At 39.9% G+C, this 27,938-nt stretch overlaps 2 protein-coding genes across 6 annotated transcripts; both read left to right on the top strand.

Moving 5' to 3' along the window:
- The first annotated feature begins 1,907 nt into the window (after positions 1–1,907).
- LOC115746864 (alanine--glyoxylate aminotransferase 2 homolog 3, mitochondrial-like) lies at positions 1,908–6,024 on the top strand. 2 transcript variants are annotated; one of them, XM_048281603.1, is made up of 10 exons: positions 1,908–2,176; positions 2,219–2,522; positions 2,733–2,963; positions 3,127–3,297; positions 3,942–4,085; positions 4,243–4,422; positions 4,702–4,927; positions 5,213–5,326; positions 5,422–5,508; positions 5,618–6,024. In XM_048281603.1, exons 2-10 carry the CDS (start codon positions 2,274–2,276, stop codon positions 5,659–5,661), a joined length of 1,446 nt encoding a protein of 481 aa, XP_048137560.1. In that variant the 5' UTR covers positions 1,908–2,176; positions 2,219–2,273; the 3' UTR covers positions 5,662–6,024. The 2 variants fall into 2 exon arrangements, with proteins under 2 accessions (XP_048137560.1, XP_030538663.1); XM_030682803.2 differs by having other exon boundaries at positions 1,908–2,522.
- LOC115746857 (regulatory-associated protein of TOR 1) lies at positions 2,535–26,714 on the top strand. Of its 4 annotated transcripts, XM_048281598.1 has the most exons (25): positions 2,535–2,560; positions 3,982–3,988; positions 13,718–14,032; positions 16,113–16,215; positions 16,578–16,660; positions 16,747–16,905; positions 17,056–17,172; positions 17,300–17,457; positions 18,020–18,174; positions 18,274–18,418; positions 18,495–18,573; positions 18,658–18,759; positions 18,993–19,076; positions 19,164–19,274; positions 19,967–20,320; positions 20,424–20,613; positions 21,872–22,477; positions 22,678–23,007; positions 23,122–23,245; positions 23,581–23,705; positions 23,786–23,931; positions 24,036–24,137; positions 24,868–24,953; positions 25,420–25,504; positions 25,898–26,714. In XM_048281598.1, the coding sequence occupies exons 3-25, from the start codon at positions 13,790–13,792 to the stop codon at positions 26,234–26,236; spliced, it is 4,026 nt and encodes a 1,341-aa protein (XP_048137555.1). In that variant the 5' UTR covers positions 2,535–2,560; positions 3,982–3,988; positions 13,718–13,789; the 3' UTR covers positions 26,237–26,714. The 4 variants fall into 4 exon arrangements, with proteins under 4 accessions (XP_048137555.1, XP_048137557.1, XP_048137556.1 ...); XM_048281600.1 differs by lacking the exon at positions 3,982–3,988 and having other exon boundaries at positions 2,535–2,550; XM_048281599.1 differs by lacking the exons at positions 2,535–2,560; positions 3,982–3,988 and adding an exon at positions 13,267–13,697 and having other exon boundaries at positions 13,760–14,032.
- Positions 26,715–27,938: the final 1,224 nt, after the last annotated feature.

The raw sequence follows: 27,938 nt of genomic DNA, 5'->3' as shown, positions 1-27,938 counted from the left end.
ATGAGAGAACCAGAGAAATGTGTTTCGACTTGTGAGTTGTAATTTTGAACTGAGAAGTAGGGAAAACGTCGATTATATTGACATTAATCCATGTCAATTACGCTGTCATCAAATCACGTCGGTACGCCGACATTAAACCGTGTCGATTACGCTGATATTAATTGAGCCATTAAACCACATAATTACAACATTCATCACTTCCACTTCTCTTTCTATTTTTTCTACTGTCTTTTCTTCTTTATGTACTAAACACCTATATGATTCAGACAATTACTAGAGTTCGTAACAAATCATAAACATATTCCCAAAAAAATAGAAATACATAAGTTGCGAATACACCCTTCTCAAGCATGCACAAATTTTGCTTGGGAAAATTATCAAAAAAATTATAAATTTATTGTACATATACGAATTTATTCCTAAACTTTTAATTTGATTAATTTAATCCCAAATATTTTGACAATTTGCAACGTAGTTCTTTCACCCAATTTTGATCAGAAATCGATGATGTGGGAGTATAGTCGGCGCTAGCCGTCCTACTTGAAAGAACTAGTGCTAACGTGGATAATTTTTATCATTTGTAATTTTTTCTTTTTCTTTTTTGCTTTTTTGGTTATTTCTCTCCGTCGACCACCGGCGAAGGCCATCCTCACCTACATCCGGTGAGGCCCAACGAGGATCTAGCGAGCGTCACCATTGCCAGAGGCCGGCGGGAGTGACCCTTGCTAGATCCGGCTAGGTCGATGCTAGCTAAACCTTATCACCAATGTCAACCCCGCCTTGTGGTCGGTGGAGGTCGCCGAGGGCGAAGGCAAATAAAATAAAATAAAAAGAAACAAAAGAAAAAGATAAAAATGAAAAAAAATTGAAAAACTTATAATAAAAATTTGGGAAAAATCCAAAAAAGGGCCCGAAATCTTCAGATTTTCTCAAATAAGGGCCCCAAGTGAACACTGCTTCAAAAAAGGGCCCGAAGTCATCATATTTTTTCAAATAAGGGCCCTAAGTGAACATTGTTTCAAATAAGGGCTTGAAATGACTATAAAATTTCAAAAAAGGGCTCGATTTAAGGGGATTTTAGTCTTTTTACTTATTTAATTTTTTATTATTCTATTTGTTATCTGTTTTCTCACCAGGAAAAAAAAAAAAAAACTCTGGACCTTCACAAGCGGGAGGGGCAGCCCCTCCGCTTGTGGCCACCGCCCCACCGCCGGGGGGGCGTAGGCGGTGGCAGCAGAGCTCGGCGGGGTCGCCGGCGCCTCGGCGACCCCACCGGCCTTCGCCCGTCCGCCGACCCCCCACCGGCGGTGGGCCGCGGCCAAAGGAGGGGAGGGCGACCCTCCCTTTCGTAGATGTTTTTTTTTTTTTTTTTTTTAATACATAAATCAGGAAAAAGAGAAAAAATGAATAAAAAAATTAAAATGTGAAATGACGAAAACGCCCTTCAGGCCATGCCCTTTTTTGAAACAATATGATCACTTCGGGCCCTTAATTGAAGCATATTATGTCACTTTGAGCCCTTATTTGAAGCATAGTTCACTTGGGGCCCTTATTTGAGAAAATCTGAAGACTTCAGGCCATTTTTTGGATTTTTCCCTAAAAATTTTACAACAGCGATTTTCGATCAGATGATAAATTGCCGAAATATTTATAACTAAAATGCCAAAGGAAAAGATTAGTCTCCTTATAATAAGTTCATGACACTTTCAGTATATCTTTCCACAACAACTTTAGAATAAGGCAAGCAAATCTTGTGTAGTAATGATTTGTTTTGGCAACACCATTACCATTAGAAATGTCAAATAACATAGATGAGGACTTAGCTGGCGGAATCATCCCGCACAAACCCATGAGGCGGATCTTCTCTTTCTGTTTTGGACCAATCTCCCTAAATTGTTCGAACAAAAACAGTTTTGGCTGAACAGAGAAGGCAAATGAAGGACGTCACTGGCCTCTGATGTGGATCTTCTCTCTCTATATATATCGTCTTCTTCCCCCTTCTGTCCTCTAAATCAGCACTCTCTCTCTCTCTCCTCGATCGCCGTGTTTGTGTCCTCCTTAAGCCCATTACACATCCCCGTACCTCCAGCCAGGCCCCTGCATTCCCGGAATCTTTCCTCGAGGTTTCATCTCGCATTCTCTCTCCTCCTCCCGTGACCCCTATAGAGAGAGAGAGAGAGAGAGAGAGACGTTACTGAGAGACACAGAGAAAACAGAGCGTTTCTTTCTGTTACAGGGGGAAGAAGATCCGTCCAAGCGAAGGGGGGGAAAAGATGATGCGGGGAGGGATTGCCAGAACCGCCAGAAGGGCATTGTCGGGATCTTCCTCCTCCCAACACCGTCGGTCCCGCTTCGTCTCTTTCTCCCAGGCCGCCCAGACGACGGAGCAGGAAAATGATCGCCCCAGAATGCCCGCCTTCGCCTACTCTCCCCCGCCGTACGCCGGCCCCTCCTCGGCGGAGATCATCGCCAAGCGCCAGCAGTTCCTCAGCCCCTCCATGTTCTACTTCTACAAACAACCCGTCAGTCCCCTCTCTCTCTCTCTGCTTTTTTTTTCTTTGTTCCTTCTGGGTCAAAATCTTTTTATTCGGCTCGTTATCATCAATTGAGAAAAATAAATTGACCTATGATTACGCCAGCATTCATCGGAAACGAGTCTGTAATAACTGGTTTTCCGTGGATTCGTGTTTTCTTGGGTCCGATTGGTTGAGTTCTTATTTTTTTCCGGGCAGCTGAACGTGGTGGAAGGGAAGATGCAGTACCTGTACGATGATAGCGGGAAGAGATACCTGGACGGGTTCGGGGGGATAGCCACCGTGTGCTGTGGCCACTGCCACCCCGACGTGGTGGCCGCCATCGTCGACCAGACCCGCCGCCTCCAGCACTCCACCATCCTCTATCTGAACCCCGCCATCGCCGACTTCGCCGAGGCCCTCGCCTCCAAGCTCCCCGGAGATCTCAACGTAATGAGAGCATCACAATCCTCAATTTTCATGTGAACACTGCCAAAGTTATCAAATTTAATTGATTCCCACCAACCCCACCTGGATATTATTTAGCTCTGTTCAAATCGACTATTTAAAAATTGACTGGTTTAGTTTTTTCTTTGGCTGTGTGCGCTCGTAGGTGGTGTTCTTTACGAACTCGGGGACGGAGGCAAACGAGCTAGCGATGATGATAGCGAGGCTGTACACCGGTTGCCACGACATAATATCGCTAAGGAACGCATATCACGGGAACGCCGCCGGGACCATGGGGGCTACGGCGCAGAGCAACTGGAAGTTCAACATCGTACAGGTAACATGCATACATGACGATAACACATGCACATGGTCGGGCTGGCTTTGCTCTTTATGGTTACAAGGAAAAGACGAAGCGAAAAAGGTTGCCTTTTGTTATCTGGGAATTGAATCTCCGTCTGATTCGGTTGGCACCAGCGTGGACCCAAAAGTCAGTACAGATATTTGTGGTCTTGATTTTGACCTGGGGTGATGTGGAGGTGGAACCTAGATTGGTCTAAGGATTCTTTCAGCATCCTCTAACTCGCATGTACAGTTCGAATCTACCAGAAGCATGCATTGAATCTCTAGGGCTTGTCTCAGGTTTCTCTCAGTTTTCTGTCCTGTTTTCTATGTATGTTTGTTGTCGAATCCGTCTGACCGTCGAGGTGGGTTGTAATTGCCAGTGAAAAACTCAGACAATTCTCCGTCTCTTTTCTGTGTCAGTTTTTTCGAGCTGTAGTTTAACTGAAAAGGATGTCAAACTCTCAGTTACAAATGTTGTCAATGCTGGAATTCAGAAATGAGACGAAATAACGATGGCCATTAGATTGTTGGATGCATGCCTTACATGCGTCGATGTAAAACTCATAGTACGCTGGTTCACGTGTATCGAATCGACTGATGAATTGGCTTCTTGAATCATGTCCTTTTCATTGACAGACTGGAGTTCACCATGCCTTAAACCCAGATCCATACAGAGGTGTTTTTGGTTCAGATGGAGAGAAGTACGCCAGAGATGTCCAGGAACTCATCGAGTTTGGCACTAGTGGCAATGTGGCTGGTTTCATCTCTGAAGCTATACAGGTAAGTCGATTCCCATAGTCTTTGCTTAATGTTAACCTGATACATTCACATATCAATAGTGCATTACCAATATTATGTGCACTGATTTGTCGTAAACAATATCCGGATCAATCTGGTGAAAAATCATTGCTTTGGTTAACTTGCTAATTGATCACAGGGTGTGGGAGGCATTATTGAATTGGCCCCAGGTTACTTGCCCGCTGTATATAGCAGCATCAGGAAAGCCGGTGGCCTTTGTATTGCTGATGAAGTTCAAGCTGGATACGCTCGCACAGGGAGTCACTTTTGGGGTTTCGAATCCCACGGGGTTGTGCCGGACATTGTTACAATGGCAAAGGTGTTTATCACATCTGCTCTTTGCTCTGCACATGCTTTTTGTTGGCTGACATATCAGTTTCTGCGCTTCAAATCAGTCCTCAATTTGCTATCTTGGAATTACTTAGCAAAATGATAAAACTGAAAGTTGCCTTTTTCTTTTATCCATTGTGGTTATGTATTCTTCCAGTACTCGTAATGCAGCTTCATATAGGCATGTCCGGTCCCATGTCTGTATCTTATCTCAGTCTCGAATGTTGGTCATGATTAGCTGAACTGTTTGTTTTTTTCTTTACCATAGGGCATTGGAAATGGCATTCCTCTTGGAGCCGTGGTGACCACTTCCAAAATCGCAGAGGTGCTGACCCGTCGCAGTTATTTCAATACCTTTGGTGGCAACCCGGTCTGCACGGCTGCTGGGCATGCTGTGTTGAAAGTGATCGAGAAAGAAAATCTTCAGGAGAACGCACACGTCGTGGGGTCCCATCTCAAAGACAGACTGACTTCGCTCATGGACAAATACGAAAGTAAACCTTCTTCCCCCAAACCGTTATGCTTGCTGTGTGATGGCATTTGCTAGATTCTCTTCATTTTCGACACGATAGATAATGTATACCATGATGTGCGTGCCCTTGTGCCTCGGCGTGGTTCCTTGCCTGTGGTTAGCTGATTATATTCAACTAAAACTATACGGTAACTCTATTTATATGATATAGCACCCATCGTGTCTACAATATCAACTTTGTAATCACGATTTCGGCCGTTATCAATGTTCTTGACTATAGTTGATTGATCCTCTTTTGCCGATGCAGTTATTGGGGATGTGAGGGGTCGGGGGTTGTTGCTTGGAGTTGAACTCGTTACTGATCGCAAGTTGAAAACCCCTGCGAAAGCTGAAACTCTACATGTGATGGAACAAATGAAAGGTGTGGATTTCCTTCGTTTCTCCATCTTATTTGCTTAGCCGATTGCAATGGAAACTCGATTTTACCGTCTCATAAATCCTGCAAAATTCTTACAGATCTGGGTCTATTGATCGGCAAAGGAGGGTACTATGGAAACGTGTTCCGAATCACGCCGCCTCTGTGCATCACCAAAGAAGATGCAGGTATGCCCTTCATGTTTTGTTTTTGCATTGCTGGAATCCAACGGGACTTTTAATCAAATATATATTTTTCGATGACCCTCTAACGAGTAGTTTCTATTTTCATGTGCAGATTTTCTGGTGGATGTGATGGATTATACGCTATCGAAGATGTAAAGTTCCCGAAAATGTAAATATTTGCATAAGCGTCTGTGTGGTCTGTCACAGATGGATCTTACTACTGCCGATCAATGTATGCATGCTTTTAGTTATTCCTGCTTTTATCGTACATAGGGTGTGTGCAAGCTGACTAGCAGACAGCCGATCATATGGTGAGTCAACAACTCGTTGTCTCTCCGGACCGATAAGTAGAATTAAGCTCTGATGTTGTTTCTTTTCCCTGGATTTCTTCCTGTTAGTATCATTTACAAAATCTGCTTGTCTTGATGTTTGTGTCGAAAGAACCTCCAGGAACTTTTTTATAATTTGCAATCTGGTTTTGCTTTGTGGGCTAAATCTTGCCGGTGTTGGTCAACTAAAGACTTGCGTGTCGGGTCAACAACTTGTTGTCTCTCTTAATCATTTGCTCCGGCAAATACTTGTTAGATGCAGTTTAACACCAAAGATGACTGATTCTGTCACGCATGCACAATATTTTCCAAAGCTTCATGAAAACCTGCAGAATTGAAGCTTGCTTCTGCAACAAGTGTCTGAAACTCAAAGCACACTGCTTTAGCCAAGGGAATAAGCGAATTCGAAGCGAGAAACTCATTGCTTGATTTTGGATTGATCTGTTATGCTCTCGAGGGGTGATAGGGAATCCATGCTTTGATTCACGATGCCCTTCATGTCCAAGATCAGCGTGCTACTGAAATAAAGAAACTGATCAGCTTGGACTCGAATTCGAGCTTGTATTTAGTAACAAAAAAATGCATGGAAAACAGCATCCGGCATCGTCCCGCTCTGTTCTATTGCTCAAGAGGCTGTGAATCACGGAGGGGCGAGATGAGATCCGAAGCGGTGGCTGCTAAATATATATGTCGGAGTTGATCTTGAATCTGACTATTCAGTAGGTCATTGAGCATGTCGAGTCGATTATGATTACCCAGGAAGCGAGAGTGCTTTTTAAGGCAATGCAGCCGATATATTGCTCGACATGTTCCTTCTTTTCTGTATTTGCTATATTGCTCAAAGATGATTATCGGCTCATGGAACATACAAGCTTTTCCCACGTATGGCAGAATTGCCTCTTGAAATTTCAAGAGTCGCCTTCGTTTGGAAGAAAGATTTTGTTGATTCTCATGATTATATCACATGTTGTCTTTTTTATGTTAACATGGAACTTCCTCTTGAAGCATGGTTGGGTAACCTATGATATATGTCTGATCTTTCAAAAGTTGTCTGGTTTTATTATGTATTGGAGCTAACCACCTAATACCTTAGAAAAAATCTTCAATTTTAACTCTTATCTCAATTCTATTTTTTGTCTCGTAAAAGCATTCTAACTTTTGGTGTATGTCTCAATTCTACCCTAAACTTTTTTTGTACCATAAAAAATCCTCAACTTTCGGTCCTATTCAAATTCCATCTCCTAAACTTTTTTCTGTCCTATGAAAAACTCTCAACTTTAGGTTTTATCCCAATTTCACCATTCAGTCCCAAATTTTACCCAAAATTTTTACAATGTCATAAAAATATCTTAAGCTTTTATTTGAGTCACAAATCCGCCCCCACTAACTCTCCTTCCAAAATTTTTCGTTGACAATCAAGAAATGGAAAACTCTCAACCACGAGCTATTTGAGCGTATCAAGCCCGAGAGATGGAAATTTCCAAGCACGAGAGATCAAAGACCGAGCACGAAATCCCTAAGGACGATTTTGACGGAGGTTAATGGAGACAAATTTAAGAGTGAAGTAAAAGTTAGCGATCTTTTATAAAATAAAAAAATAGAGTAAAATTGAAACCAGACCTAAAGTTGAGAGTTTTTTTTATGAGACAAACAAAATTTTAGGGAAGAATTAGAACTGGACCTAAAATTACGGGTTTTTTTTTTTATAGGACAACAATAAATAATGTAGAATTGTGACAGTAATTAAGGTTAGAGGTTTTTTATGAGATAAGAGGTAGAATTGTGACAAGAGCTAAATTGGAAGCTTTTCAGGGTATTAGGCCTGAGACCAACTTATGCCCTTCTACTGAAGAACATGTCTTACGGTAATTACATATGTTATAAACAAACCTAGCTATGTAATTCCTTAATTTGCTTATCCAACATAATATAGCATATGCAAATATTTTGACCATTAAATTTATGGAACCCATGCAACGCCCGGATGCGAATACTGGTTTCGTGATAAAACTCCGCCCTTCAATGGAAGATGGCTATTTAAAGCAACAAGTTATTACAACAAACATGGAGAATCTCCTAATTATCGCTAATGGTTAGATTGACAATCAATCCAATAAAACCAAAAAGGAAAAGGAAAAAAAAAAAACTAAAAACCTGAGCAACACTTTATTTCAATTAAAGGGAATTGACATAAAATAAATAAAAAGAGAATATTTCCCCCCCACTTAGATGTTACTTGATTTTATCTCAGTCACCCACTTGTACTTAATTAAACTAACAATGGTTTAATATGCTTGTCCAATCTGAAAAGTTAGAAGTGCGTATCGACTTCTTTTGAGAGTGACCAACCACGATCGATGGACATGGGATGAGACAATGTGCAACAAGGAACGGCCCCTTTGGACATGGTTGGACATAGAGACAAATCATGACAATTAAACAAGTGGTTAATAATTCAGTTTTTTTAACCTTGTATGCATAAATGATCAAAGAGTAGTGAGGTCACGACAACTGCGTCACCTCTTGTATGGCTTCACTTAGTCCTTGGAAGTTTATGTTAATCTAATCGTAATAGGATAACATAGGAAAGACTATCCAAAAGTACTCATAAATCTACTATACATCGGTCGACTTAGTTATAAATTTTCTACGGGAAAAGTGTCAAAAAAGTTTTAAACATATTACATTAGTGCCAATTCAGTCATAAACCTTTTGTATTTGTTCAATTTAAGTCTTAAATCATTTATCGCTGCCAATTCAGTCATAAACCTTTTACAATAGTGCTAATTTATTCCTAAAAAATTGAGTCAATTCGGCCAATTTTGATTAAAAATCACGGGCACGGACGTCAATTATCCTACGTGGCACGGTTGGCGCTAACGTGGACATTTTTTAATATTTTAAATAATTTTTAAAAAATCCAAAAATTGCTTTAAAAATGATTTAAAATATTAAAATGATATTAAAAAATTGTCTAAATTAGCGCTAGCCGTGCCATGTAGGACAATCGATGTCCACATCATCAATTTTCAATTAACATTGGCCGGATTAACTCAATTGGTATAAATATAAAAGATATAGGACTGAATTGGTAACAATACGTAAGGTTTAGGACTAAATTAGCACCAATAAAAAGTTTAGGACTTAATTGGCACAAATGCAAAAGGTTTAGAACTGAATTGGCAACAAAAAAAAAAGGTTTATGACTGAATTGGCACTAATGCAATAGATTTATGACTTTTTTGACATTTCTCCCAATTTTCTAATTTGATCAATTTAGTCACAAATCTCATAGTGATGTGTCAATTTTGATCGGAAATCGTTGACTTGTATGCTAGATGTTTGGCGTGCCACTGTCGAGGCGGACATGGACGAATTTTGCAGTTTCCCTTCACTTGTCACCAGGCCTAGCGATGGCCAAGGGAGGTCGTCGGCCAAAGGCAAAAGCAACCCTCACCTTCACATGTGGCTGGCGGGGGAAGTAGGAAAAAAGAAAAAAGGGAAAAGGGAAAAAAAGAGTAATATGTTTGCCAAAATTAGAAAAATCGAGCGCATTAGTGAAGGCCGTATCACGTATAGTGGCGGGGGTTCTCATTAGGGATTTTTGGCCAAATCAAATTGAACGGACTACATTAGCATAACGTCAAAAGATTTATGATTAAATTGATCAAATTGAAAGTTTATGATTGAATTGATCGTTGTACAATAAGTTTAAGACTTTTTGGATTATCTTCTTGGCTAAACCTTTAATCTCTCATAATTCTTTATGCTAACTTTTGGAAGATTTGATGACTAATCACCCCCCAAGTGTCTTAGCTATAGCTATTGCTGATAATAGTGCCAAATCATCAATATTGAGATATCCTAACGGTCGATTAATGACATTCTATTTTCCTTTTTGGTAAGAAAATTAATACATGATGGATTTTATCAAAGGTGCTAATAAACACGTGGTAACTGGCAAACTTTTTAAAGTGGTCATGCGTTACTGAGTTATGAATTTGCATCGAAATCTGTTTATGTTAATTGAGAGAGTTACCCTTTTTCTTTTGATTTTTACAGGTAGAAAATTTACCGACATTGTAACATGAAGCCACTGTAAGGAATTGGAACATTAGCATCTTCGATTGGAATATATTAATATTTTGTTTTGGTTGAACAAAGCATTTCCAACTTATATTTGAATTTCATCGGTGTCAAGTATTTGTAGTAACTCGATAAATGTGTTTGGTACTGTTAATCTCCAACATGAGTTGGTAATTGATTGATCAAACTGCTTGGTCAATTCGAATGTAAGTGAAAAATCATCATAAAAGCCTTAAATCTATTGTATTTGTCTCAATTCAATCACAATCTTTTCAGTTGTATCAATTAAGTCTTAAACTTTTTTATGATTTGCCAATCTTTTTATTGTTTTTTTCCTTTCTTTTTTTCCTCAATTGTGAGCTGACAAAGTCTCTGCCCAATCTCGTCGGCCACGAACAAGGGCGTCAGGCCCTTGCCTAAATCCAACTGAGGGTTGTGACCCTTGAGTGTTGGCTAGTGAGGGCCTCAATACCCACGCCTAGCCTAGGCATTAATAACTTTAGGAGTTACGAGATATTTAATGATGAATATTATGTATTGCTATCAAAGGTGATCGGTCCATTAATAAGGAATGACTAGAATTTGGCACAATTATATGTTGTCCACTTAATTTGCTCATTCGACCATGTATATTATAATTCTTTTTATAGGTAAAATGGTGGGAAAGGGACACTAACACTCTGATAGCTACCTCATTTTGGTCATTACAATATGATTCGTCACCCATCATGAAATGTTTAGTTTGAGCTATGCCAATGATCCAAAAGGTCCGAAGCCGGCAAGTCGGTTACCGCACTCACTAGATGCCTGCAATAAGGCTATCTCTTCACATGAGGTATACTATGGTTACACGAGTCGTGTAGAGAGGTTCTCTCACAATACGAATCGAACTCGGGACCTTGTGGAAGACAGATGACCCTGTCACCACCAGACCAAGTACCTTGGTGGTAATCTCTTTAGTGCACATAGACGAGCGCTCACCGATGGATCGAGGATCTTTTATCCATGGACCTCAGGCCAGGTCAATCTTGTTTGAGGATTTTCTGGTAATTTGTTCAAACACATTCGTGGGACTAATCCATATCGAATACGGCATAGAGGGAATCCCTCGTACCTGAGTTATTTACCGAATCATGGATACAAATGTTCATAATCCATGCGGCCAATTTCAAACAAGACCGCTATTTATGGCGAATGTTAGTATTTTGAATGCCTATAATCTTTATCCGAGTCACTATCGAGACAAAGAATTACTCCACGAATAAAGTTAAAACGATAACCCATATGTGAAATTTACCATTAATTGCTGTATCCGTTTTATTGATCGATGAATCTTTCCATTCTAATGCCAACAAAAATAAATTACTAACATACATAAAGTTAATATTAGTAATTACATTTATTTTGTTGGTGGATGAATCCTTCCGTTTCTGATGCTTCTCGTGTCAAAAAGTGCCTTGGATAAAGGCTCTATATTCTGCATCCTTTCGAATACATAAGGTGAAGTTTACTCCAAGCGAATTGGTTGAAGAAGAACCAAATGCTGAGGTCAAAATAAACAGGAAGGAATATATCAAAGTCAACACCAGATCCACCAACATGTATTCCATCTAACCTTTTCGTATTTATTGCTTTGTCGATGAATTTGTGTAAAAAAGAAAATTTTAACCACGAATATATTAGGAAAGATTACCAAAAAATTTATAAGCTTATAGAACTTGGGCTCATTTTAGGGTTGAGCGGTTCCGTATTCCGTACAAGTTCTTCTTGGAATTTGAAACATACCCCGTCACGCATTCTAAGGTCGATTTTAGTTCCAACTGTTTGAACGATTGGAGTGAAACATTGCCTTTAATTACCATCATTTGATGCCACAATTTACTTATCACAACTAATATTTAGACATATGAATTAATATGAAATATTAACAAAATAAAAGTCTCAGTCATAGATATGGCCGAAAATGGAAGCTCGGACTAGTGGTTCTAGATTATGTACTCATCATCGGAAGACATACAAGACAGCAGGATCTCGCGAAGAGATATACCAAGAAAAACACAAAAAATTTGTCACATATTACATTACAAGCTCTTAAGTTCCACCTACCCGAAACTCGAAACTTATCCGTCGTAACGGATTTTCATTTTTTTTGGAACCTGGAACCATGCTCACCTCTAGCTAATTCAATCTTAAACCTTTTAATTTGATCGGTTTAGTCATAAAAATTTTGACACTTTACTAATTTAATCATTCCGATCAATTTTGATTAGAAATCGCTATCATAGATATCGACTGTCTTACGCGAATTTGTTTTTCCACATATTTTTATAATTTTATTTTTATTTTTTCCTTTTTGATTTGGATGCATGTATATATATATATATATATATAGGGGATGCACTGTATGTATGCAAGCACATTTCATTTCAAAACATGGTATTTTCTACTCGATTATCACCGGAGGCCATGCTCATAATAATGAGAGTGGAGTCTCCTACCTATGCATGTGGATGAGACGGTTTGGTACATTCGTGAGATTAGTCGAATCAAAATGTTCGAAAACTAGTAAATGCCATAGCGAACTGTGGTTGATAATTTTGCCCAAATGCGATTGTCTATTCTCTGCTTGATTCTCAAACCTCTTGAGGAGTTTGAAGAAATAAAATCCGAATTTTGATGAAAAGGGAAAAAGTAGATAATTTGGTGCACGAATTTGTACTATTTTTTCGGTGTGGCCATTAAACTTGCAAATATGTAATCTAGTATTTGGATTGGTAGGATTTTTGAAGCAAATCCCTTCGTCTCTAATTTCAATATGTTGAAGGTGACGTGGCGCGTCACTCAACTAATGATGTCCACGAATCTTATGCAAAAAATAGTAAGAGACCCTATGAAATGGAACTTATGTAATAAATAGTAAGAGAATTGAATTTCCGATCGTTCAAGTCGCGACAGCACGAATTGGTTTATTCACGACGGCACTGTCCTTTTTACTTCGGGCTTTTTTCACCAGCTTCGACCGCCACGAATGGGCGGGGGTTTGAATCGAAAAAGTTCTTATCAGTTCAGCTACGCGAGATTACAAAAATTATAAGCTCAAGGGGTGACGTCGATTCCTTTGCTTTCTGATTTCACATGGAAAATGCTTAGCAAAATATTTGTACATATATATATTCACGTAGATCCTCACCCGAAGAAAGGGTCACGCGAAAAGGGGAAATAGCAAAAATTAATATCGTCAAAGGTAAGGAAAATTAATTAAATCAAAAGAGGAAATTTTGCTCAAAGCAATATTCTCTCTCTAAAAATCCTAAAGTTCGGAGAGAGAGAAAGTGGGAGGAGAGGGGCGGCGGCTTCCCCTACCTTCCTTCCTTCCTTTTTATCATTTCCTTTTCGCTTCGCTTCGCTGCTCTTTGCTGCTGCCGCCACAGTCTCGACACACACATGCGCCTCCATCATTCTCTTTCTCTCTCCCTCTCTCCTGCTGCTGCTGCTGCTGCTGAAAGCCATTGTTATTGCTTTTTCTCTTCGTTTCTCTGCTTCAAAGTTTTCTCCTTTTCTCTTCTTCTTCTCGAGAAAAGGCTCCCTCCCTCTCTCTCTCTCTCTGTCTGTGTCCCTCTCTCTAGGGTTCTTCGAGCTGGATTCTCTATCCTTCATCTTGCGCATCTCCCTGCGCCGCTGGTTCAGCGGCTTCGTCGATTAGTTTCCCCCGTCCTCTCCCACTCTGTTCCATCTTCCACCTGAACCCTAGCCTTGGGTCGCCGTTGTCGTGATTGGGTAGCCCTTTTTCGGTTTCCCCTTATTTTGGGTTCTTTTCGGTTTTTGGGTTTTATGGTTGGTGTTACCGAGAGGGATTGGTTTCCAAATTGATGGCATTGGGCGATATGATGGCGTCCCGGTTCTCTCAGTCGTCGGTGGCCGTGGGGTCGAATCACTTGGACCACTACGTCCCTTCCTCCAGCAACGAAGATGGCGATTTCGGCACCAGCAACCTTTCCTACTTGCCGCAAAATGTCGTCTTGTGCGAGCTCCGGCATGAGGCGTTCGAGGCCTGCGCCCCCTGCGGCCCCTCGGAGAGCGGCTTAGTCTCGAAATGGCGGCCTAAGGACCGGGTAAACCTTCTGGGCGTTCCTTCTCTTTCTTTTTGTTTTTTTCCCTGTGCTCGTTAGCTTAGTTGATGATGTCCATGTTGTTAGCTTGTGAATCAGTGCGGGCGGTCTTATTGGCAACTTGCTTTTTTTTCTTGTTCACATTGCTGCCCGCTGAACTGGTTTTTGTTGCAATTTTCGTGACATGATGCTATTCAAGTTGAGTGATTTGCATTTAACATGATTATGTATGTAGTGTTGTATTGCATTTTTCGAATGGTAAGATATGGCCAGTGCAAAGAGGGATGAGCTATTTTTTGATAACTAAGGCTCGTGACTATTCTCTGGCGGCACAAAACACTTCATTTGACGTAAATCTGTGAGATAGTGAGAGATTTTTGTCGGCATTTTGTCTGTGACCTCCATTCCTAGCGAGGACAATTGGGGATTTGTTCTACTAGAACTGGCCGCCACATGGGCCTTACCCTGGTTAACTGACCGGACATGTTCCCAATGCACTCCTCTCTGAAAATTGATTTCTGGGTATAGTGATCTTCTGAAGTTTGCTGGGAGGCCATCTGGCGATCAAACTTCCATTTGTAGGCTGCTTTCTGTCATTATCACTGTGCATCTATGCAGGCAATGCGTTTGCTATCTATGCACCTGCAAAATGGTTCTTTTGTTTGGATGTTCTGTTTGGTGTCCAAAAGTATTACTGTGCATTGTCCTTAGGCTCCCCTGCCTTTCATTCCAGGTTTTTGATGGGTTAGAATTGCCCGGAATGTTCATTGTGCTTATATATTTGATTCCACAAAAATCCAAATAAACAGACATGTGGGAATTGAGTGATTCACGAATAATCTGCTTATAAGGCATGCAACTTGTGGGATAAGTAATCGCATATGCTGATGGCAGAGTTGCAATATTCTCTGGCATAGATTTACTTACGTATCAATTCAGTTTGAAAATGATAAGTCAATAAAGCTCTTTAGGTGTAATACATGCAGCAGAGTAGCAAACGACTATAACTAGAAATATAGAGAGCCATTTAAAATGCCTGTAAACCTCGCGTTGTCTTGGAAGGTCTTTTTGGCTTCTCTAGTTGAACAAATTTCTCTAGTCATTTTGCTTTGAAGCAATTGTCTTAATTGCAGGGTGAATTGTGTATAGCTGGAGCTTTTGAGAAGAGTAAGTAAATTGAAATTTTAGCTGCCTCGTGATACGAACATGCGAAGCTAATCCTTGTCTAGCAAATTATTTGCTAACTAACTTTTGGCTTTCATGGCAATGGATATAGTGATATTAGAACTATCTATCTCCTCCTGTTAATGAAATGGTATTAATATTTTACTAGTGATAAGGGCTAAATTACATTGAGGAGAAGCGCTTGTATCCTCTGATATTGTTTTTGTGTGACTGTATTTTTCTCTCTGCGATTTTATTGGGTTGGGGTGTCACAGTGCTCGTGCTTCCCAAGTCCCAACTTCTGGCATTACATTTGCTCTTAGTTCCTGATGAGGTGTACGGCACAATAGCAAACAGGCTGTTTAAAGTGAAACACTGAGTATTCATTTGGTTTTCATTGAAACAGTGATGTGTCTACTTTTTTACTCTAAGCATGATATAATCGACACCAATCAAAGCTAAAGTTATTTGCAAGAAAATGCTCATATAAGGCGTTGTGCTCTCTTCAGGTGTAGAGATGAAACCATATCTTTGTGACTTGAAGTATTATCATGAAGTCATTGCTATGATTAGTCTTATCTTGTAAAGATATTCTTGCTTGAATGGCTTTTCCTCTCTATGTTAGATTAATGGCTTCTCTCCTTTTCAATCAAAGAGAATATGATATTCTTCATGTCTCCTTTCTTTGAGAGATACAACAATGCCTGTGCATTTTTTTACATTTCCAATTGTGTTTTCTATGGGCTGCTCTATTTTTTTTTTCCCCTCCATTTAATTCCTTGAATGTGGCTGTTGAGAAAGTAGTCTAAGGAAACTCATTAATAAGAATTGTAAATTTTACAGAGGTAGAATTTAAAGTAAGTGATGATGCTAGTCCGGTGAATGAGATGTTTCTAATGGTTTGTTGCTTGCTCTGCAGATGAAAACGGGATGTGTAGCTATTGTCTTATGTTTAAACATAAGTGTTGATCCACCTGATGTGATTAAGATATCTCCTTGTGCCAGAATGGAATGCTGGATAGGTAGGTCATTTTTTTTTGTGCTTGGAATTCTTTTCTGTTTTTACAGCATCGCCTTGCTTTGCGGAATTGTTGCATGATATTCTTCTGTGTGGGCGTATGTTGGTTTCTTAAATTGAGAACAGATGCTTCTTTTTCCTATATCTGGACATAGTTCATGGCATATTATCCTCGGCTGAATCTTAGTCAATTGAAATCAGAGATTTTAATGGTGTAATTTTCATAACTATCTCTTTATTCAGCAATTGTGAATTGCTCCTTTTCCGTCTTACTGATGGCAAGCACATGGAGATTATAGTTGGAGTTTTTACTTATACTAACATTTTTAACTTATTCTTTTGTCTTGGATTTATTTCCCTTGTTAGATCCATTTTCCATGCAACCTCGAAAAGCTATTGAATCAATTGGAGAAGCTCTGAAAAAACAGTATGAAAGGTGGCAACCAAAGGTGAGATTTCTTTAACCCCTTTTAAACAATTATCTTTTAATATGTTATCTGGAGTTCATGCTACTATATTCTTGCAATCCGAGCAGGCTTCATATAAGGAGAAACTTGATCCCACCGTTGATGAAGTAAAGAAACTCTGTACAACGTGTCGCAGATGTGCCAAGTCCGAGAGAGTATTGTTTCATTACAATGGTCATGGTGTACCAAAACCAACTACGAATGGTGAAATCTGGGTCTTTAACAAGGTAGTAGTATTTTATTTTCTTGGCTCTTTTTGGCATTTTGTTGAAGTTATACTTTATGCGTCATGGTTGGACTGGCTTTATATGCGGTTTCAGTAAGTGTCAAGTTTGATTGAGTTTCTTTTCCATGCTTTATTGTACCCAATTTTGCAGAGTTATACACAGTATATTCCCCTGCCGATCAGTGAACTTGATTCGTGGTTGAAGACACCATCGATATATGTCTTCGATTGCTCTGCTGCTGGTTTGATAGTCAATGCATTTATAGAGGTACTCAAGATGGGTATGCTTTCAGCTGTGATTGTTAAAACAAATTTGACCATCTTGAGATCGTTTTAATGTTCATCATACATTTTTTGGACTTTGCAATGACTACCCATTTGTAATTCCATGGTAGCTTAATGACTGGGGTGCTGCTAGCTCCAGTGGATCCACAAGGGATTGCATTATACTGGCGGCCTGTGAAGCGCATGAGACGCTTCCTCAGAGTGCTGAATTTCCTGCTGATGTCTTTACATCTTGCCTCACCACACCCATTAAGATGGCTTTAAGATGGTGAAACCTAGTTCCTTAAATCTTACTGTTTTCAATTTCATCTCACTTATTTTTATGCCTTTTAACAGTTTATGTTATTAGCCTTCAGATATGTGCTGTACCTGGGTTTTCTCATGTGATGGCGCTTCGGGCTTCGTTGGTTTATTTTTATTTATTTTTATTTTTTGGTAGAATCGTTGGTTTATTTTGACGTAGCAGCAAATAGTTGTTTTCAACAATGACTTGAAATACGTATGTATTGCATTTTCTAGAACCAGGGGAAATGCTCCAGTTTATATGTGCTGGGTTTTCCATAGGTGCTTCAGTAACTAGGACGATCTCCGAACTAGTGACAGATGCATGCTGCTGCTCTTCTTTGCTCTGGATGTGGAGGTTCTTATGCTTAAGTTTATAGAAGTATAGCTCTCTCCACAATAATTTGTAGCTAGAGACGTTCTGCTTAGCTTCCTCTATGATTTAACGTGCCAAATATGTCGATGAAGCTTGGCTACATGATCCATCTGAAATTGTTAGTTTGACATTTGTTCTGAGAAAACTCTTGCTCTAAAAATTTGGCTGGCAGGTTCTATCATAGATCACTTCTACGGGAGTCCCTTGATTATTCTCTGATTGATAAAATTCCTGGTCGCCCAAATGATCGCAAGACGCCTCTGGGAGAACTGAATTGGATTTTTACTGCTGTGACCGACACTATTGCTTGGAATGTTCTCCCTCACGGTAGCACACTCTTTACTTTTTGCGCAGCTTTTAATTTTCTTGTTTTGATCATTTGCATTTTTCTCTGCCACTAGTCAATATTTAATTGTTGTGCTGCAGAACTGTTTCAAAGATTGTTCAGACAAGACCTTTTGGTAGCCAGTTTGTTCCGAAATTTTTTACTTGCTGAAAGAATTATGCGTTCAGCAAACTGTTCACCAATATCTCACCCAGCATTGCCACCAACGCATCAGCATCATATGTGGTACTGCAATTTCTTTCATCAGCAATTGGTTTCATGTTGAAGATTTATTAGTGATTTTCTTCTTGTTGGTATGTAGGGATGCATGGGACATGGCTGCTGAAATCTGCCTATCACAGCTTCCTTCTTTGGTGGAGGATTCCGGTGCAGAATTCCAGGTTCATACTTTTACTTTTTTCCTTGAAATTGCTAGATCTCACTCATGGTTTATTCTCAAGTAACATTGTTTGGCGTTGTTTCAGCCAAGCCCCTTTTTCACCGAACAGCTAACAGCCTTTGAGGTATGGCTTGATCATGGCTCCGAAAATAAAAAACCACCAGAGCAGTTGCCTATTGTTCTTCAGGTACGATATTGCTTGTCATAGTTCGTAGTTTGATCATATGACAGTTATAGTTCTCTTGCTTCACGGTTCTTCACTTTTTCTTGCTTACTTTTAAGCAGTTAAAAGGGTTAATATTTCAACCAAACAAAAAGGGGTTAATGTAACATGATGCTTATCAAGTTTAAGCTTGCTTGTTCAAGTTGTGCTGTCAGTCCATCAGTCCATGTAATTGAGGTATCTACGTGTATTTTTAGGTTCTGCTCAGCCAGAGTCATCGATTTCGTGCACTTGTTCTCCTCGGTAGGTTCCTTGACATGGGACCTTGGGCTGTGGATCTGGTAATAATGGTGGTTTTGATTTTGTGTTCTACCTTTGGTATACATCGACCTACTTTTAATTGTAGTTTTCAAAAAACTTCCCCATAGGCCTTGTCAGTTGGAATATTTCCATATGTCCTTAAGCTGTTGCAGACCACAACTCCAGAACTGCGGCAGATTCTTGTATTTATTTGGACAAAAATTCTTGCTCTTGACAAGGTAATGAAGCATATGTTGTTGAACTGCATAACATTAGACATGTTTGGCTGGCATTTGTTTATTTTGATCTTGTTCCATGTGTAGAAAGTGTTGGAGTGCACTGCTTGGTCCCTCGCATTCTTTTGTGGAAATTGGATGGTGTTGGGAGGGGTTTGGGGCCACAGCAGTGTCCAGATTTTAGATGAATCTTGATTTGACAATTGAGTCTATGGTTGTCCAGACTCAAAGGAGTAGTTTTTCTCATGGATGTGCATAACTTAAGTGTATTGAAACTGTTTATCTTCCGGAGAGGAAATAATGATGCTGTTTATCTTTTTCATTATATAAATCAATAGAATTCCCTGGGTGGAAGTGGAGTGCAATGTCTGTTCTGTCTTTGGAGTCTTTGTTTCTCTATGATCCTAGAAGTAAATCTTTTGGAACTATAATTCATCAAGCACTAAATAGCAATGGTACAAAATGAGGTATGGTCTTTCTTGGAGAGATATAGTTTGTTTAGGAGAAAGGGATCATATATTGAGTAAAAGAAAAAAAAAAGAATTTGGTTCTAATGACTGTTTGAGTATAAGTAAAAGAACATGGTTCTAATACAAGGACTATTCGAGAGTATGTTGCTCTCATTAGGAATTTCTTAATGATTGAGCGTTGTGTTGTTCTGAATGGCTTTTATGTTTTTGCTTGTGCAATGATAGTCATGTCAGGTGGATTTAGTAAAGGATAGAGGGCACACATACTTCATCAGGTTCCTCGACAGTATGGAAGCGTATCCCGAGCAGCGTGCGATGGCCGCTTTTGTTTTGGCTGTCATTGTGGATGGCCATCGAAGGGGTCAGGAAGCATGTATCGAAGCAGGTCTTGTCCATGTCTGCTTGAAGCACCTACAGGGTCCAAATCCAAACGACACGCAGACTGATCCGTTGTTCCTTCAATGGCTCTCCCTTTGTCTGGGAAAGGTTTGGGAGGATTTTACGGAGGCCCAAATGGCTGGTTTGGTGGCAAATGCCCCTGCTATATTCGATCCTCTATTGTCTGAGCCCCAACCTGAGGTCTATATTTAGCTTTGTCATTTAAATCTTGACAGGATCATTCCTGCCTGTCGTATTATTTAAGGGAAATTGGCTTTTCTCAATTCTCTATCTTAAACTTCAGGTCAGGGCTTCTGCTGTTTTTGCACTGGGTACCTTGCTTGATGTTGGATTTGACTCAAGTACAGATAGTGTTATTGGAGACGAAGAGTATGATGATGATGAAAAGACTAGGACTGAGATTAGCATTGCCAAAAGCCTCTTGAGTGTTGTTGCAGATGGCAGCCCACTGGTGAGGGCAGAGGTCGCTGTAGGTTTGTGATCTGCCTTCTACGTTTTACGCAGTTTGCTCCTTTCTTTTGTTTTTTAAGATTGTATTTAAGATAGCAAAAGATGACAAACTGAATTCTACTAATCTCCTGGTGCAGCCTGTGATAAGGCAGTCATAGAACTTCTGGATCATTTAATGTTACAATCAGATTGATCATGTCCTGCTTCTGAACTTTAGATTATGTCTCTTGACAAATTTCTTTTGTTCAGAACTTTATTTTTCTACTTTTTGCCATAAAGTTAGACAATTTCGAGCAAATATATTGTTTTACAGTTTCTATTGAAGAAACTCTTATCAGAAGATATTGTTCCATAATAGTCGGATGTAATTAATAGCTTTTCATATATGCTATTATTTGGGAAAAGTATTACGCCTCATGCTTGAATTGCTCTTGCTGATTTCTGTTTCAAAACCGTTTTCCTTATGACTTTAGAAGGTACTATACCTTTAACTTTTTAGTTACCTGCTATTGTGCGTGTTGGTAATATTTAATGTTATGTTTCTTCACACATGATTGCTATCGTCTTGTTTGATCAGTAGGGAGAAACTATGCTGTAATAACTATCTGTTTTGTTCTTTCAATCAGTTGAACTTTAAATTGTATACTATGGGCATGGCTTTGGTATACGTATGCAGGCTATGGTATTACTGTTGGGAATGCAACTTTTAGTCATTATCGTGCACATCTTGATGCTTTAATGCATGTAATAAGAAGCATACTAAAGCAGCTGGAAGCATTATGGGGTTTTGCCTATGTTTCTAGTATGCCGTAGCATCTATAAGCTTCCTCAAAATCTTCAATACTGATCCATTTGAATTATTCTATTACCAACTTCTAGTTTATGAAGCTAAATTCATGTTCATTTTGGTTACTTCATGATCTGCTATTACTTTTTATTGGGCAACTTGACAGAAGTTGGTAGGAAGATGATTGTTCAAGGTGATCTGCCATGATGCTTTCACCCTAGGACTATCAACTCATGCACGCCCGCCATTGTTTTCTGTGTTTTGGCTTACAAATGACCCGTGTTGAGGAAGTTCAAAGGATATTGTGTTTCATATGTTCCATGAATCTTACCTTCCCCTCTTAATCACCCTTTTCTCTTCCTGCTATGCTCCTAAACGGGAGTTCTAATAGTTTATCTTGTCTCTCCGATGAATTTGTTTAATTGGGGACTTTCCTGCATTTCTGTGGATTATATTTCTTTACTGGACTGAATCTGAACTGTTTAATTTGACAGCCCTGGGAAGGTTTGCTTTTGGTCACAACAAGCACCTTAAGACCATTGCTGCTGCCTACTGGAAACCGCAGTCTAATTCTTTGCTGACTTCTTTACCTTCATTGGCACAAATACAAGGCACAGGCAGTGGAGGTACTACCCCAAACCAGCTTGGAAGTATTGTTTCATCTCAAATTGGTCCCATACTTAGAGTTGGCAATGATAATCCATCAGTTCGGGATGGTAGGGTCTCATCTAGCAACCCTCTTGTTGCATCTGGAGTTATGCATGGATCTCCATTATCAGATGATTCATCTCAGCACTCTGATTCTGCAATAGTCAACGATGGTGTGAGCAATGGTGTTGTCGACAGTTTCACGCCAAAACCACTTGATAATGCTATGTATTCCCAGTGCATAGTGGCTATGTGCACTTTGGCAAAGGATCCCTCACCACGGATAGCAAGTCTTGGCAGACGTGTGCTTTCTGTTATCGGTATTGAGCAAGTAGTGACAAAATCCTTAAAAACCTCTGGCAATAGTGTGCGGCCTGGTGAAACTGTAGCAGTAACCCCTAGTCTTGCTGGTCTAGCGCGGTCCTCTTCATGGTTCGATATGCATGCAACAGGTAATTTCTACTTAGTTCCAAGTCTTCCCTATTCTTTCCACAAAGAGAAATGAAATGCATCTTCTCTTTTTGATTACGTATAATGGACACCACTTTTTGTTCTGTGGCTGCATTTATTATCTTGAGTTGCAAGTTTGATAGTTTGTCTTTCTTTCTTTAAATCTTCTATCCCTTCCTTGATATTAAACTATCATTTGCAGGTCACTTGCCATTAACATTCAGAACTCCTCCTGTTAGCCCTCCTCGGCCAAGTTATTTAGCTGGAATAAGAAGAGTTTACTCTTTGGAGTTCAGGCCATATATGATGAGCACTCCAGAATCTGGCTTAGCTGATGCTGTTTTAGCTTCTGGAGGAACTCCAGGAGCTCCAGAGCGCAGTGTCCTTCCACAATCGACTATATATAATTGGAGTTGTGGCCACTTCTCCAAGCCAATTCTTACTGCAGCTGATGATTGTGAAGAGATATCAGCTAGAAGGGAAGAGAGGGAGAAATTCGCACTTGAGCACATCGCTAAATGCCAACACTCTTGTGAGTCTTCAACATTTTCCTTCTGTTCTTCTCTTCTTTCTATTCTTCTGTGTCTTGAAATGTGAGTTCCTTACCTTTTTTTAGCATCTTCTCATTTGTTCTCTTGACTTTCAGCTGTCTGTAAGCTGAATAACCAAATTGCTGGCTGGGATACCAGATTTGAGACAGGGACGAAAGCAGCGTTGTTGCAACCATTTTCTCCGGTTGTGATTGCTGCAGATGAGAATGAACGCATTAGGTATACCATGTTCTGTTTAATGATTTCACTCATCAGGATTTGCTTTAGCAATACCATTTCAAAAGTACTTTTTGCGCTCAGCAAGCCAGTTTGAAGGTTTTGATAGATGTGGAATTTCCATGCAGCTACTCGAAGAGCTCTTTAAATGAAATTCTAGGCATCATATATTTTTAGATTCTTAATAATCTATAACGCAGATAATGGCCTTTAAGGTCCAATACTGAAAATTACCATTAAAATCAGCCAACTCTGCTTCATGTGGACAGTTTATGTATTTATGCCTAAAGAAATGCGTTTTCCTTCTCTTAATGGCTTTTCAATAATTCATTTTCCAGGGTATGGAACTATGATGATGCCACTCTTCTAAATGGCTTTGATAATCACGACTTCCCGGATAAGGGAATATCTAAGCTGTGCCTTCTGAATGAGCTCGATGACAGTTTGCTCCTTGTCGCTTCATGTAACTATCCTTTTTAAGCTGGTTATGATGGGTGGAAAGAGTTCACATTGTAATGGAGAGGAAAATCTCATTTTGTGTAGGTGATGGAAATATTCGAATATGGAGAGATTATGCTTTGAAAGGCAAGCAGAGACTTGTGACAGCATTCTCTTCAATTCGAGGACATAAACCAGGCGTTCGGAGTTTGAATGCAGTGGTGGACTGGCAACAACAGTCTGGATATCTGGTAATAGCTTAGGATGTCCATAGTATTATGTTCTTGGAGGATTTTCTGATTTTATGTTATCAAATGTTGACATTTTTTTAACACCTTTTTGTCTGATTAACCAGTATGCTTCGGGTGAGATATCCTCCATCATGGTCTGGGATCTCGATAAGGAGCAGCTTGTCAATTCTGTTGTAACTGCTTCAGAGTTTAGCGTCTCTGCACTGGTGGGTTCTACCTCTTCCATAGTCTAACTTTATTATTGAAGTGAAAGACATATGGATCTATGTACTTGCCAGATTTTCTGTTCTTCCTTTCGGAAACTGTACTCTTCAGTTTGGTAGTAATGTGACTAAATATCCGGCATTAGGACTTGTCACTAGAGTGGAAATAGTTAAATTCAAATGTGTCACATTTGGTGCTTTTAATTTATTGCCTCACTTTTCGTTTTCTTCTCGATTGATTAATGAGTATGCTATCTGAAGTTCCTGTACACTTTAGTCTCTCCTGAGAAACTGTTTATGCTGGTAATCTCCGTGTTTGTTTCTTGAAACTTAAGTGGCTACTTATAGAATTGTCACTGTAGGTTTCTTAATGGATGCTAAGACTGATAGTATACTGCTTTTCTGCCCTTGCATTGTAGTCTGTGTTCTTCAATGCATTGGAAATATTCTGTTATTGAGAGAGGAAAGATTTGAGGTGGATGGATATAATATGATCTTGCCTGCAATCTCTCATTCCTGACATTCCTGTTTGTTGCAGCATGTTGTCTGGTGATGCCATCTTTGCATCGAGTTCTGTACAGTTTTTGAAAATTTGTTTTGCGGATGTTGTCAGTCCGGATGGTCATGTTTAAAATAAGAATCTTCCTGTTTACACTCTTGTTATGCATTGTTTCATTGCATTGTCTCCTTAGTTTCTGTGACTTTATATATGTATACTCTGTTATATATGCAGTCTGCCTCCCAAGTGCGTGGGGATCTTCATGCTGCAGGATTTGTGGATGGATCAGTCAGACTTTATGACGTACGGGCTCCTGGAATGTATGTATCGTTGTCGTAGCATGATGCAAACATTTCTCTCAAATTGGCATACCACTTTCAGAGCATGAATCTTTTTCTTTAGATGTGCATTCACACACTTCACTTGATAAACTCACCTGCCTTTCATTAGTGTGGTCATATTTATCTTAGGACTGGCAATTTGTATTAGTGTGTCATAATCGTGTTTGTAATTCGGGTCAATGCATGTTGGTCTAAAATATCATGAATTTGATTCTACATGCCAAATTTTGATTCGTGTCAACATATACAGCTAGCATGTCGTGTCAGGTCTTGTCATATTTGGGTTTTCTCTCTGTAATTCGTGTTTTCCATCATTTCATGTTCATACTGTTCAAATGGGTCATGTCTAGCGTTACCAACTCCTTTCTCCCTCTTTCTTTAGTCATTGAGTATCATGCATTTTGAGGGGCTTTTGATTGCCTGGAATAACCCGCTTGGTTTTTAGGCTCGTTACTGCTATGCGACCGCACACTAAGGAAGTAGAAAGGGTTGTTGGAATTGGATTTCAACCGGGACTTGACTCAGCGAAGGTAACTAGATTATCCATCAGCATCTTTCTGCCAGCCTTACATATGCGTTTTTATCCTCTCTTATCCCTTTTCCTTTCTTGAAGCATAAGTAGTCGCTGTTTGAAATGTGAAAAGATGTGTTTTAATGAATAAAGGCGATTCAAGACCATCAGGTTATTTTTGGTCTTTCTGCAACAATGGAAGGAGAGCCATTTGATTGCACGGATAAGAAAAAGGCTTGTGAATTTGCTGATTTGTGTCCTCGCATGAATTTGGGCATTGTGCTCTTTCAATGCTCTTGTACCTTTCCTTTTGTCCACTGATGATTGGATGGATGGTCGCGTCACGTGAATGTGGCTATATGTAAAGAGAACCATCACCCTTTGAATGGTCGTTAACTTAAATTATTTTCAGATTGTCAGTGCCGCACAGGCTGGAGAGATTCAGTTCCTTGATGTCAGATACCCTGGGGGACCCTACCTAACAATAAATGCTCACAGAGGATGCCTTACTGCTTTAGCTGTCCATAGGCATGCTCCAATCATTGCCAGTGGCTCAGCTGAACAGCGCATTAAAGTCTTTAGCCTCGAGGGTCAACCCCTTGGCACTATTCGTTACTACCCCACTTTCATGGCCCAGAAAATCGGTTCAGTTAGCTGCCTGACTTTCCATCCGTACCAAGTGTTACTCGCTGCTGGTGCTGCTGATGCTTGCGTATCAATATATGCCGATGAAAATTCACAAGGAAGATAAATGCATGTTCTTTATCTCTGTTGGGTGGCATTGAAAGTGCTTGAGTTTGGCGGATTTGTCACTGATGCTGCTTCTCTTTCGGTGCAAATTGATGATCAAACAGTCACATCTCTGTACAGAGAGTCTCCCGGAGGTTCACAGTGAAAATCCCAGACTTATCTCGGTTCTCATGTTAGATTGGTCGGGGTGTGGAGTTGCGTGCTACGAATTCTTTAGCCTCATGGAGTGTCAAAGATGGTCAGCGTCCTGCATACGATAGGGGCTTCGGTGAATAATCTGTTATACCAGTAAATGCGTGTAAATATCCCTCTCTTTCTTTTTCATCTTCTCCTCCTTCGTGTGTCCAATTTTTTTTTTTCTCTTGTTTAATCTGTAAAAGCAATGAAATGTGATGATTCTAATTTAGTTGTTGCAAAATGAAATGGGTGGTTTGCTCCTATCAATTTGGGGCTTTAACTCTCTCATCTTCCTCCTGTTTGTCATCCTCATTGCTGAAGCTTGATGTGACGACAAGGTCTCCACCAGGTAAAAGATGAAAGAATTTATTTTGTTTGACGTTTTACTACTCTTCTTTCGGCTTAGATTTCTCCACTAGTACCTGGGTGGTGCAGAACTACTGGTTCTCATCTTGATATATCATTCATGTGAACGCTATTTTTCTTCTCTGGGAATCAGTATTAATTGCGCTTGTAAATAGATGGGCAAGTGACATGTTCAATTTATCCGATCGGCTGTCTTTTTTTATGCTCGTTGCCTTTGCACGCAAATATTCGCTTGCATTTAACCTCGTTATTGCATATGAAGTCACTCGAGAGTGATGAACTATTTGGTCTATTCAACTCCATTGTGAGTCATCTCCTGTTAGTCTTATGTCCATGCTCCCACAGTAATTTTTTTTTTGTGCATGTGTGATATTTGATTGATGTTCGGATGTCATGCTTGAAAACGTTGGTGTCGCAGACCGAGGTTTTCGTGGCACAACCTGTCGATTATATGGCCGAGAAGAACCTCAAGTGACACTTCACATCTAGGGTTTCTTTAGGGTTTTTTATCGTTCTTTAGAATATTCTCAAGGGCGGGTGATATTGTAATTGTCCTATATTTTAGAACTTTCCTATTTATTTTCGGTAATTGAGTAGATGGGGAGATGCCATCCGAGCCATTAGATCAAGAGTAGATCGACGGGTTGTAATGTGAGATCTTCTACGATATTCTCTTGGAGCCTCTCTTTGGACTTATCCAAGCGATCCTCGGAAAAAGGCTAAGCTTAGCTTAGGTGTTTCAACAAATAAGGAAGCCTAAGTTGCCGCATGGATTGATCCTCAAGAGTCAGCCCAGTGGCGTCCGGGAAAAAAGCCATTGCATCAAATGGTTGGAAACTCTAGTAATTCGACATTATGGTGGTAGTGCAGGTCTAAATTAATGGGGGTAAGTAATGGTTTTAGGCTATTGCAACTCCATGCCACATTGATTATCCTTTTGGATTAAGGTTCGGCTTCTGCCCCGGGATACGTCTTGTTATATCTGCGTATCTTATGAATGCCCAAGCATCAAACATTGGCGATGCACCAAGTATTTGATGGTCGCCTGCTCACAGGATCAATGCGGCGCAATCGATTTTGCAACATAGCTGCTGAGTGTTTAAAGCTCGTGGAAAGAATTCTACCGTTGAGGAAATGCAAATTGCACCTGGTCAATAGAA

Source organism: Rhodamnia argentea, chromosome 7, assembly GCF_020921035.1.
Source record: "Rhodamnia argentea isolate NSW1041297 chromosome 7, ASM2092103v1, whole genome shotgun sequence".
NCBI lineage: Eukaryota > Viridiplantae > Streptophyta > Magnoliopsida > Myrtales > Myrtaceae > Rhodamnia > Rhodamnia argentea.
The sequence above is the reverse complement of the archived record's forward strand: the minus strand, read 5'-3'. Positions and strand labels throughout refer to the sequence as shown.